Source organism: Hibiscus syriacus, unplaced genomic scaffold (assembly GCF_006381635.1).
Source record: "Hibiscus syriacus cultivar Baekdansim isolate YM2019G1 unplaced genomic scaffold, ASM638163v2 tig00014862_pilon, whole genome shotgun sequence".
Lineage (NCBI taxonomy): Eukaryota > Viridiplantae > Streptophyta > Magnoliopsida > Malvales > Malvaceae > Hibiscus > Hibiscus syriacus.
The window spans coordinates 871,262-885,152 of record NW_024062338.1 but is presented as its reverse complement, the minus strand read 5'-3'; the positions used below and the strand labels follow the sequence as shown (position 1 = coordinate 885,152).

The window sequence follows — 13,891 nt, the reverse complement described above, 5'->3', positions numbered from 1 at the left end:
TTTGTGCTTAGAAGATATGAGTTCCTTGACAACCCAATAAATAGAGAGATTTGTATAAATACCTGAATTTGGTGGTGGATGTAGGCTTTTGTGAGGATCGGTATATGCCCACCCTAAAATTCATTTTTTTATGATGGTAATTTATTTTACTAAAGGTGTTCATCTTGAAATTTTGTATCAATCTTATATAAATATTTTATGTTATTAATATATATGTATACATCTTTAAAATTATTTTTAGATTTGTACCTGCATGAGCTAATACAGAGTTGACAATTTCTATAAAACATGTTCGATAGAGACTTGATAATTTTCGAAATCAAACTCTCGAAATAATATATATATATATATAGACATATTAGTAATTTTTTCTCCAATCTAGTCTAATATTATGAGGCTCTGGAATAAATAAAGGTAGAGTCTTAAGTACTCATGCTTGATTTTTTTCTCTTCACTTTTTTATATATTGTTTAAGTATGAGTATCATGTAGTTCTCAAGTTATCATCTTATTTTTTTATATTATCAATTTTAATTATAAGTTTATTATTATTTAATATTTTATTATAAATTCTAAGTTTAATTCTAATCTTATTTAGAGGAGAGGATAATGGAAACTTTAAGAAAAAAGAAAAACTATTTTAATGGGTTTAAAATTCATTTCTTTTTATAAATTCAAATAACATTAAAATTATGTCATGATGTTATAAATATACGAAAAGAAGAAGAAAACCCCATCACTTTTTAATGGCACAGCAGCTAGGCCGACTTTCTTTTATTATATATTTCGAATTTCTATTAATAACAAATATACATTTCATAATTACCAAACATATTTTTTTCCAGACATCTCATCATTGAAACTTTAGGGATTTATTTTTTCCTATATCAAATAACAAATAAGAAGGCTATTACTGTCCTATATCATGTTTGTTTTTTTCCTATTACATCAAGAAAAACATGCAAGAAGAGGGTAGTTTGGTCTTTCAGGGCATTATCTGTAATCTTTTAACAGAGAATGCCAAAATTGAAGCATCAGCATACTATTATTGCGTGTTTTTACATCACGCCCTCACATGCAAATTTCAACAACGGAGGAAGGAACAAATTCTCCTTTCTCAATCTCATTAAAAAGATAGAACTCTTCAAGTATTTATTTTTATAAAGGTTTATTTGGATGAAATAAAATATGGTTTTCAGAACCGGACCGGTCAGCGAATCGGACCGATCAGTGAACCGGTCGTGCTACCGGTTTACTGGTTCAACCGGTCAGACCGGTCGGAAGAACCGGACGCCGTCATAATTATTTAAAAAATTAATAAAAATACCAAAAATATTTAATAAAAAACTAAAAACATCCCCAAACTATAATACTTAAATACAACACCAAAATTCCATCATTCATTACTTGATTTACTTCTAATAAAAATCTCCAAACATTACACATTAAAACCAAAACAAAAGTTGATTAACCTTCAAAATAAAAGTCGAAATATCAATATCCTTCCAAATAAAGTTAAACTTCAACAACATTTGAGCATTTTGATAAGAACACAAATCAAGATCTTCAAGGATGGCAATGTCGTCGTCGTCGTCGTCATCATCATCATTGTTTACATTTCCTAGATCATCAAATAAACAAAAGATGATGTAACAAAAATGCTACATACTAGAATATCAATAGTATAACAATGTTTATGAAAATACTAACCTTGCATTTTAGAAGTAGATGACTCGTTATTTCATGGTTCTTCCTCAACAATGTTATCCAACTCGTCCAAGTCAATCTCTCCTTCACCTTCTTCTTCAACCACCCAAATTTCGGTTTTATCAATACATTCATAATCAACTGGATCGTAAGACCGATTATCATACTTGAGCCTATAATATTTAAATGTTAATATGTTTGCAAACGTAATTTAGAATAAAAAAAAAGGATAATAAAAACCTTGTCATCTTTCAAGAAAAACATTCTATCATTCCTATTTTGTAGACGTAAGTTATAGTGAACATATACAAGATCATTTAGCCTTTGATGCTCCAATCGATTTCTCCAATCATTTAGACTTAGAATTATAATTGCAAACTTTTGCAACTCTGGACAATCTCCACCGAAAAGTTTCCACCACTCATCTAAAAATATGGTAACAAAGTTAGCATAGTAAAATAATTAATATAATAAAAGACATTATTTATTTAAACTTACCTAGACGAGTACACTTTCGAGAAGCTATTGCAAGTGGTGGACCAAATGTTCCAATTTGCTCACGATAGTTACTGAGTTGCATCGTGACCTTCAAACCAACATCACGGGCCTTTTTCTCAACCATCTCAAGGACCCCTGAAAAAACCTCTGCTTTTTGGCAAAAGGTTTCTTGATCATATTGAAAGATTGTATTTAACCAATAAGCTGTAGCATGAAGACTCTTTCTCAACATCCTATCCCACCGAGCCTTGATTATATTGGTATACGACATATATAAATCCTTTTTGAATCGAAATATTTTTTGATGTCGTTTTTCGTACGATACATTCCCTCATACACTAGCCCAAAAAAGGTTTCTCATCCGAGTCACAAACACGCAGAAGTCTCAACAATGGAGCCATCACATTCACCGAGATCAAGCAATTCTTCCAAAAAGTTTCATCTAGAATTATAAGATTAACTTCCATGGCTTTTGGCAATTTTATGACTTTCTTAAAATCAATAGAGTTGACCATAGCTTGTAAATCATTTTTATGGTCATGTAAGCTCTTTAATGCAATAAATGTGGTACCAAAATGAGTGGCACCAGGACAAATGATTTCTGTCCACCCAAGTCTTTTTCTCAACCAATTCAACGACCACTTGTGGTTATAAATAAAAACATTAACCCTTGAAGCAAGAGTAATTAAGCTATCAATATGTGACAGCTCCCCTATATCCTTCATAATCAGGTTTATACAATGCGCAGCACAAGGAGACCAACAAACAGAAGGATATTTCTCACATAACAATTTTCCAGCAGCTTTGTAGTTAGCAGCATTATCAGTAACCATGTGAACAACATTCTTAGGACCAACTATTTCAACTATTTCAGAAAACAAGTTGCACAACGTTTGTGCATTACTTTCAATATCAGATGCATCCACAGATTTGATAAAAGATATTCCTTTTGAGCAATAAACTAGAAAATTGATAAGTGGTCTATGCCTAGTATCCCTCCACCCATCACTCATAATTGTGCAACCCATTTCTGACCAATTTTTTCGATAAGACTCAACAATAAGGTGCACCGATTGTTTTGCATCTTTCAACAAATTAACACGTATATCATGATAAGAAGGTCCGTTGTACCCATGTGTAACACCCCCAACCCGTATCCAACCCGGATACGAGTCCGAAGTGTCACATTAACTTTTCAAACATTTATTCGTATAAAATAGTGAGTAATTTAAAAACTTTGATAACATTTAACTTATTCAAAACGTTTACAAAATATATCAGAGTTCATACAATTTATATCTTTAGACTACATGCCAACTACACTCTATAACCAGAACATATATTTTCTGATCTGACATTTGGTAAAGAGAACTATAACACCCCCAACCCGTATCCGACCCGGATACGAGTCCGAAGTGTCACATTGACTTTTCAAACATTTATTCGTATAAAATAGTGAGTAATTTAAAAACTTTAATAACATTTAACTTATTCAAAACGTTTACAAAATATATCAGAGTTCATACAATTTATATTTTTAGACTACATGCCAACTACACTCTATAACCAGAACATATATTTTCTGATCTGACATTTGGTAAGGAGAACTGACCTGTCTTGCTCCGCATTACTCTTTACACTTCTTGAAACCTACGTGTGAAACAATCACACGCTAAGTCGAAGACTTAGTGAGGCATAACAACTTATAATGCACTTATAACATATATCAATACATGCATGCTCTGTTCTATCATATTATACCAATTCCATGCTTTCTTCGTATCATATAAAATCATATCAGATTAATTACAGTAAATACATACATACACATAATTCATCATTAACAGTTTATCATGTAATCACATACTTTTATGGTTAACCTTTTCAATCAAACACTATACACACACAACATCATATCATTTCTATAACATTTATCATACCACTAACATATATTTGTTCATATCTCTGGATTAGCCCATGTACATATGTGAGAACTATCGATATGTGAGTCTATAGAGGTTGTGCACTAATGCTGTCACCACAGCTCGTATAATTGCACCGAAGTGCCGCGTAGAATTGCACCGTAGTGCCATATAATAATGTCCATAAGGACCACATATTATTCCTTAAGAATCATATACATATACTAGGGATCAAGTATGTGTCTTTCAAGACTTCACACATGTTCCACAAAATATATATATATATCCCGAAGGACCGCGTAGAATTACACCGTAGTGCCATATAATAATGTCCATAAGGACCACATATTATTCCTTAAGAATCATATACATATACTAGGGATCAAGTATATGTCTTTCAAGACTTCACACATGTTCCAAAGAATATACATATGTCCCGAAGGACCGCGTAAACCCTCGACTCTTGGCATGCCAACTATACCCCTAGCTCTCATGACACATAACATGGGCGTTATCATTTATTTCATTTCAAATATTCACATAAACTTGTAATTTACTTTCACATATCACGTATCACATAGCTTCTTTTCATATTATCACATAGTCACATAGTTCACTTACACGTAGATCATTTCCATATAATTCACATGTCACATATATCATGTTTTCATATAATTTCTATCATTTCTCACCCAATCACATTTATTCATGTACACATACTTATCATATCTTGTTCACATAAGATCATATACTTCATATAACATATAGAAACACCTAGAACACTTTCACATAGCTTATATCAATTTTCAGAGTCCTTTCATATTACCTGATGACATATCTCATATAGATATATAATAACTGATATCATATTATCTACCTTATGCTCCATTTCTTTGTATTCCCTTTTTCATATCAGCATACATTTAAATATTCTTATATGTCCTATCAATATCCTATAAACTTACTCATATTCTCATATATCATATTTTAATATAATTTGTATAGTAATACTCTATAATTGTATCATATAATGATTTTACCCAAGTACTCCTTTATAAAGTTTATATTACATGTTCAATTAGTCTCATGCTATCTTATAAATAATTTCCATTTATTTTATACCATTTTCCTTTTCCACTCACATAAACCATCTATTTATTTAGTTCAATTTCTCATGACTTCCCAATACTCTTTAATAAAACTTTGTAGCTCTTCACTATAATACATAAACCATAGTTTCCTTTAATTTATCAATCTTCCCTATATTACTTATGTATCCTTATTTATGCCCTCGAATTCATACTATTCTCTTAGAGTCTCCTAACATTTCTCGTATAATCACTTATACTATATCCTATAACTTATACTTGATTATCTTATTCTCTCATGTTCATTTCATTTCTTATGACTCTATCATATAACTTATCTCATGTTCTTCCATTATTACATATTAAAGTCTTACATACATCATATAGCATATACAAAGCATATCATTATCTTTAGTCATGCATACATACAATCAATGTAATACAGATAATCACATAGAATTATAACCACACATAATCATGTCCATGACTTCATGCATATTACTCTAGGAAATAGACTCATCGCAAGTCTTATTTCCATTAAACACTACATATCACTAGTATGCACTCACCTGGCCTCACTAGTCAATTTCAATCTCTTATCTTTCCCTTGATCGATCTTACTTGCCAAATGTTCTGGAATTTCTTTACGCGCAGAATCTACATAAATGTACATTTTGAGGCAATCATTAGATACCTACACCTTGTAATTAGATACTAGCAACTTAAACGAACTTATTAAACCCATATTCACAATTTCCTTTAGGGGGTATCGATTCCCTACTGGGGGTATCGATACCCTCATGACATTCTGGAATTCTGTCGCTTGAGAGGGTATCGGTACCCCTTTGAATGGGTACCGATTCCCCCTAACCCAGAAATCATTTTTCAACCCGAAAATTACTTCATTTCCTCTCAAACACTTCATATATCATCCCCTTTTCATTCTTAACTCTAGTACACATACTTAAACCAATCTATATTCATTTATTTCATCTTAAACCTCAAAATCCTATCTTCCATATGAGATTCAAGAATCATACCAAATTTTCAATGTGTTCTAATTCCAATTCTAACACTTCATACTTCTTAATTAGATTGATGACAAGTCAAATTCATCCCTAAAACTTCAACAACCATACCATATCAAAATTTCATCTTAAAACTCATATTGCAAATTTCTTCATAATTCCTTTATCTTATTGTTTAAATCCCATATAAGCTTTCCTTAAGCTTATTTAATACCCAAAGAATCAAAACTAAGCTTAAAACTCCAGAATTAACCAACTGAAATTAAACTTACCTTTGCCATGGAGTATACGGGAAGAGAGGAGGAAGGAAATGACCCAGCTCCAGAACTTTCTTTTCTTCTCACCCTTCCCACGTTTATATCACCTTTAAAAGAAAGATAAAAATCTTCTGGTCAAATGACCATTTAACCCTTAATTTCCTTTAATAATTACTAATTAATCTTCATCATATATATCCAATAATCATTGAACTATTTCATTCTTATACTTTAGTCACCAAATTCTGAAACTTTACAATTTGGTCACTAACCCGGTATTGAGGATGTTACAAATCTCCCCTCCTTATAAGAAAATTCGTCCTCGAATTTTCACTGCATATCTTAATAGGAACATATCTTCTAATGTTCTTATGTTGCTTCCCTGACTTATTCTTTCTTGTCATCATCAGAAACTTACTTTTCAATCCTTTAGTTTTCCAACTATCTTTTTCGTTTATACATTCATCTCTATATCATAAATCTATCTATTTCTTCATAACTCTCTAATTACCTTATAACCATACCAAACTTGTATTTCGTCATCATTTGACCAAAACACAACTTTAAATCTTCTTCAATGTGATTAAACATATACTTTAAGGAGTCAAACAATATTTTCACATCACCTTGCACACTTGTCTTATTTCTATATCAAAATTGTCCTCTGTACTTCCATATTTATCGTATCTGATCCTTTAAATCAATCCATTTCATTTCTTTATTCCTTCTTCCTTATACATAAATCATATATTTCCTTTCATATTCACATACTCTTGTCTTATCACTTATACTCATCTTTATGTACCAATCTTCATTGCATCCTCATTACTCTAATAACCCATTTCTTATACATAACTTCATTCTTTATCATTTCTTATACTTGTATTTTCCTTCCTGAAGGTTCCATGCAAATACTTATCTCTGTTTCTACATCATAGCTATCTGCTCAGAATATACAACTATATTCAAATTCACATCATAATCAATTAACTCCACTTTATCTTTCCTCCAATCTTATAACTCTAGCACCTTTACTCTGACATCTAGATAATAACTTTTGTTCAATCTAGGGCACAAGCCCTATTATACCAATCATATACATCCTTTCCAATCTAAATTATCTCAAAATTCGCTTACTCAACTTATCAATTTCACCTCTATTCTCATACATCCTGAAATTTCTTTTGCTCAAACTCAACATTCTGACTTCCTGTATCCTATAATCTGATCATCGATATAAACATTCTCAAACACTTCTTATCAATCCTCAGCTTTACTTAAATATACAAATTCTAACTTCCTTTTCCTTTACTATACCACATTACTATGATCCAAATATGCAACTATATCCAGATCCATTGCAGATCTGGTTATCATATCATGACAATATCTTATAATCTTATAATTCCAGTACATTTTTATCACATACTCTAGTTAGCCAATGCTAACTCTTTCCATCTTAACTGCAAACCCTTATCATAAACATACTCTTGTTTATGCGTAATACTATCACTTCGTTTCAAACTCATAAGCTTTGACTTTATACATCTTATACACTTGTCACTGATGCACTTATCCTTGAGTTCTTCTATACGTACTCATCACGTCGTTAGATCTTTTTAACATTCTTATGGTGACACCTGTTCACCATATTCTATCTTATCCACATAATAACAAAACTACTCTATATCGTGTTTCCGATTCCAAACGATGAAAACTTTTTATCATTATTCAGATATGATTTCAGCTTTCTGAAATCAACTTTTGATCTAACTAGGCATTTCCTGAGGTGTCCGCTTTTCATCCTGCATGGCCAGGGCAGCTATCACAATCAGGAATATCACCTTTCACTTACTTCGAAATTATCACGATCGGATTTCTACTGTATTAAACTATTCTTATTCTATTAGCAAGACAACATATTCCTTACACTATCAGATTAGAAATTTTTCAATCTATGTTGGCATGTACATCTTTTATGACACTTTGGACTTTGGTTTATGCCGAGAATCGGCTAAACCATAGCTCTGATACCATTAAATGTAACACCCCCGACCCGTATCCGACCCGGATATGAGTCCGAAGTGTCACATTGACTTTTCAAACATTTATTCGTATAAAATAGTGAGTAATTTAAAAACTTTGATAACATTTAACTTATTCAAAACGTTTACAAAATATATCAGAGTTCATACAATTTATATCTTTAGACTACATGCCAACTACAGTCTATAACCAGAACATATATTTTCTGATCTGACATTTGGTAAGGAGAACTGACCTGTCTTGCTCCGCATTACTCTTTACTCTTCTTGAAACCTACGTGTGAAACAATCACACGCTAAGTCGAAGACTTAGTGAGGCATAACAACTTATAATGCACTTATAACATATATCAATACATGCATGCTCTGTTCTATCATATTATACCAATTCCATGCTTTCTTCGTATCATATAAAATCATATCAGATTAATTACAGTAAATACATACATACACATAATTCATCATTAACAGTTTATCATGTAATCACATACTTTTATGGTTAACCTTTTCAATCAAACACTATACACACACAACATCATATCATTTCTATAACATTTATCATACCACTAACATATATTTGTTCATATCTTTGGATTAGCCCATGTACATATGTGAGAACTATCGATATGTGAGTCTATAGAGGTTGTGCACTAATGCTGTCACCACAGCTCGTATAATTGCACCGAAGTGCCGCGTAGAATTGCACCGTAGTTCCATATAATAATGTCCATAAGGACCACATATTATTCCTTAAGAATCATATACATATACTAGGGATCAAGTATGTGTCTTTCAAGACTTCACACATGTTCCACAGAATATATATATATCCCGAAGGACCGCGTAGAATTGCACCGTAGTGCCATATAATAATATCCATAAGGACCACATATTATTCCTTAAGAATCATATACATATACTAGGGATCAAGTATGTGTCTTTCAAGACTTCACACATGTTCCAAAGAATATACATATGTCCCGAAGGACCGCGTAAACCCTCGACTCTTGGCATGCCAACTATACCCCTAGCTCTCATGACACATAACATGGGCGTTATCATTTATTTCATTTCAAATATTCACATAAACTTGTAATTTACTTTCACATGTCACGTATCACATAGCTTCTTTTCATATTATCACATAGTCACATAGTTCACTTACACGTAGATCATTTCCATATAATTCACATGTCACATATATCATGTTTTCATATAATTTCTATCATTTCTCACCCAATCACATTTATTCATGTAAACATACTTATCATATCTTGTTCACATAAGATCATATACTTCATATAACATATAGAAACACCTAGAACACTTTCACGTAGCTTATATCAATTTTCAAAGTCCTTTCATATTACCTGATGACATATCTCATATAGATATATAATAACTGATATCATATTATCTACCTTATGCTCCATTTCTTTGTATTCCCTTTTTCATATCAGCATACATTTAAATATTCTTATATGTCCTATCAATATCCTATAAACTTACTCATATTCTCATATATCATATTTTAATATAATTTGTATAGTAATACTCTATAATTGTATCATATAATGATTTTACCCAAGTACTCCTTTATAAAGTTTATATTACATGTTCAATTAGTCTCATGCTATCTTATAAATAATTTCCATTTATTTTATACCATTTTCCTTTTTCACTCACATAAACCATCTATTTATTTAGTTCAATTTCTCATGACTTCCCCAATACTCTTTAATAAAACTTTGTAGCTCTTCACTATAATACATAAACCATAGTTTCCTTTAATTTATCAATATTCCCTATATTACTTATGTATCCTTATTTATGCCCTCGAATTCATACTATTCTCTTAGAGTCTCCTAACATTTCTCGTATAATCACTTATACCATATCCTATAACTTATACTTGATTATCTTATTCTCTCATGTTCATTTCATTTCTTATGACTCTATCATATAACTTATCTCATGTTCTTCCATTATTACATATTAAAGTCTTACATACATCATATAGCATATACAAAGCATATCATTATCTTTAGTCATGCATACATACAATCAATGTAATACATATAATCACATAGAATTATAACCACACATAATCATGTCCATGACTTCATGCATATTACTCTAGGAAATAGACTCATCGCAAGTCTTATTTCCATTAAACACTACATATCACTAGTATGCACTCACCTGGCCTCACTAGTCAATTTCAATCTCTTATCTTTCCCTTGATCGATCTTACTTGCCAAATGTTCTGGAATTGCTTTACGCGCAGAATCTACATAAATGTACATTTTGAGGCAATCATTAGATACCTACACCTTGTAATTAGATACTAGCAACTTAAACGAACTTATTAAACCCATATTCACAATTTCCTTTAGGGGGGTATCGATTCCCTACTGGGGGTATCGATACCCTCATGACATTATGGAATTCTGTCGCTTGAGAGGGTATCGATACCCCTTTGAATGGGTACCTATTCCCCCTAACCCATAAATCATTTTTCAACCCGAAAATTACTTCATTTCCTCTCAAACACTTCATATATCATCCCCTTTTCATTCTTAACTCTAGTACACATACTTAAACCAATCTATATTCATTTATTTCATCTTAAACCTCAAAATCCTATCTTCCATATGAGATTCAAGAATCATACCAAATTTTCAATGTGTTCTAATTCCAATTCTAACACTTCATACTTCTTAATTAGATTGATGACAAGTCAAATTCATCCCTAAAACTTCAACAACTATACCATATCAAAATTTCATCTTAAAACTCATATTGCAAATTCCTTCATAATTCCTTTATCTTATTGTTTAAATCCCATATAAGCTTTCCTTAAGCTTATTTAATACCCAAAGAATCAAAACTAAGCTTAAAACTCCAGAATTAACCAACTGAAATTAAACTTACCTTTGCCATGGAGCATACGGGAAGAGAGGAGGAAGGAAATGACCCAGCTCCAGAACTTTCTTTTCTTCTCACCCTTCCCACGTTTATATCACCTTTAAAAGAAAGATAAAAATCTTCTGGTCAAATGACCATTTAACCCTTAATTTCCTTTAATAATTACTAATTAACCTTCATCATATATATCCAATAATCATTGAACTATTTCATTCTTATACTTTAGTCACCAAATTCTAAAACTTTACAATTTGGTCACTAACCCGGTATTGAGGATGTTACACCATGCCTCATGCTAACTATCTTACTCATAGCAATTGGAAAAAGTGGAGAATTCACAGCATTCATATGAATACAAGCATCGTAAAACCACAAAGCAAGAGCCATATTCGTATCATGTGATCTCTCTTTACTTTGCATAGAAGATTTAATCGAAGGTTGAGAAAGATCATTTATACCTCGTTTAAAGAATGATTGCAAGTTTGAAGAAGCTTTCCTCTTGCTCGTTTTAGTTGTTTGTGTTTGTACTTCTTCATCTTCATCCAAATTAATACGTATTCCCGAAGAACAACCGCGCTTCTCCTTTGCTTTTATATTATTATCCTCCAAATTACCTTGCATAGGAACTTTGACATCCCCCAGTACCTTCGGACATGCACAAACATTACCTTTTACTCCCGCAAGGTGTTGTTTCATTCTGTTAATACCTCCACCATGAAAAGTTTTTTGACAAAATGTGCAGAAGTATGATTTCCTTCCATGTTCATCTTGTAATTCATTAACATATCTCCAAGCCACGTCTGTCTTCAGTCGAACATTTGATGACGGGGCAACGAAAGTTGTTTGTTCCCCTAATGGTGTTGCATTGTTGTTTTCTTCCATACTCATTACTCTACACAACCAAATTAACCACACATAAATACATAATTCATTTTCAAACATATAGATTACAAATATATGGATTACAAAAGTGATCCAAACATATCATATACTTGAAAAGGGAATTTATCACGTACTTATAGTTCTTTAATATATTTACTAAATATGTTTTCCAAAGTTCATTAACTGTTATTCCAATCGATGGAAGTGGAACCATTGGAACATATTTAATATTATCCTCTTATACATCATAACACCATTCAAGAAATTAATAGCCATATATTCAACGTTTTGAAAACCATGCAAATATTAAATATATGTATCACCAAAGTATCAAACATCCAAAACTCCAAATAGCAAAATTGGTTGATCTACGTGCCGTGGAGTAGAGCATAGGAGAAGAGGCGGTTGATCGTTCACCAAAGTATCAATGGCCGACCGACCGCCGACGTGGAGCAGAGGCGAACGCGACCGGTCAAGGGTTTTGTTTCTGACATCTCTCGTTCTCTAATCTCTTGGTCTCAACTCTCAACTCTCAATCGTTCCTTGCTTTGTTCACTTCCCAAATAGCTAAACGGCCCAAACCCTAGAAATAAGGAACTTACAACCGGTTCCCAAAAGCAGTTTTTTTAACTTTTTTAATTTTTTATTAATGGTCGGTTCTTAGCGGTTCACTCCTGGTCTGGTTCGAACGGTTCACAGCCGGTTCAGCGGTTCCTTGCGGTTTACTAGTAACGATTTAGCTGGGGTAGAATGAATCGAACCTGGCAGCGGTTCATGGTTGAACCGGCCGGTCCGGTCCGATTTTCAAAAAGTTGAAATAATATGATAAATAATTATTTAATAAGAAAAAAGCTCTGGATTATGTTGGCAAATGTAAAAACTTTCCATTTCCCTAATGACTTAATTGCAATATTTAAATTTGGAAGGGAGTAGTGATCAAATTTTACCAAGTGGGGCATCTGGATTCAACACATGAAGTCGTGTAAGGCTTGCATGATAGATGCATCTCACCTTATTCATTTTATTTATTCTGTTTGGTGAAGCTTTGAATTCTGCAAAGGAATACCAAATGTTTTATAAGAATTATTTCTAATATTAATCAATATATATATATATATATATACATATATATTTATATTATTTGTAGTTATAGTGTATTTTCTAATTGTAAATTAAAACATAAATATTCTAAATTAAGTCATACATAATTTTAATATAAATATCAAACTTGTCTTTCTAAGATTGACGTGTTTAGTTATAAAATTTTGTCTAATAATAGTATACGTTGTTATTTAAAAGTAAAATAAGAAAAGGATCATTTTTTTTATAAAAAAAGATAATTATCTTCAACTATTAATTATGGAAGAGAGAGAGAGAGAGAGGGAGAATTTGTCGTTGTTGTGAAGCGTGGCATGGTTGCCACGTATGCTTTGAAAAGCCAAGGATAGAAGAAAGATAGGTTGGCGTCCGTTTTCTGACTCATCACTCTTCTGCAATACTAATTTCCTTTTTGGTGCCTACCACCACCGCACCATAC

At 31.9% G+C, this 13,891-nt stretch overlaps 1 protein-coding gene across 1 annotated transcript; it reads right to left on the bottom strand.

Moving 5' to 3' along the window:
- Positions 1–2,542: 2,542 nt before the first annotated feature.
- Positions 2,543–12,360, bottom strand: LOC120207486. Its single transcript, XM_039206941.1, has 2 exons — positions 11,736–12,360; positions 2,543–3,288 (listed from the first exon to the last, which is right to left on the bottom strand). The coding sequence occupies exons 1-2, from the start codon at positions 12,358–12,360 to the stop codon at positions 2,543–2,545; spliced, it is 1,371 nt and encodes a 456-aa protein (XP_039062872.1).
- Positions 12,361–13,891: the final 1,531 nt, after the last annotated feature.

Excerpts from the sequence above, each read along its gene's own strand:
- LOC120207486 (XM_039206941.1), bottom strand. The coding sequence starts at position 12,360 with ATGAGTATGGAAGAAAACAACAATGCAACACCATTAGGGGAACAAACA. Across the intron at positions 3,289-11,735 it reads TGTAACATCCTCAATACCGG|ATGCAAAACAATCGGTGCAC; the intron begins GTTAGTGACCAA and ends ATTTGTTGAAAG.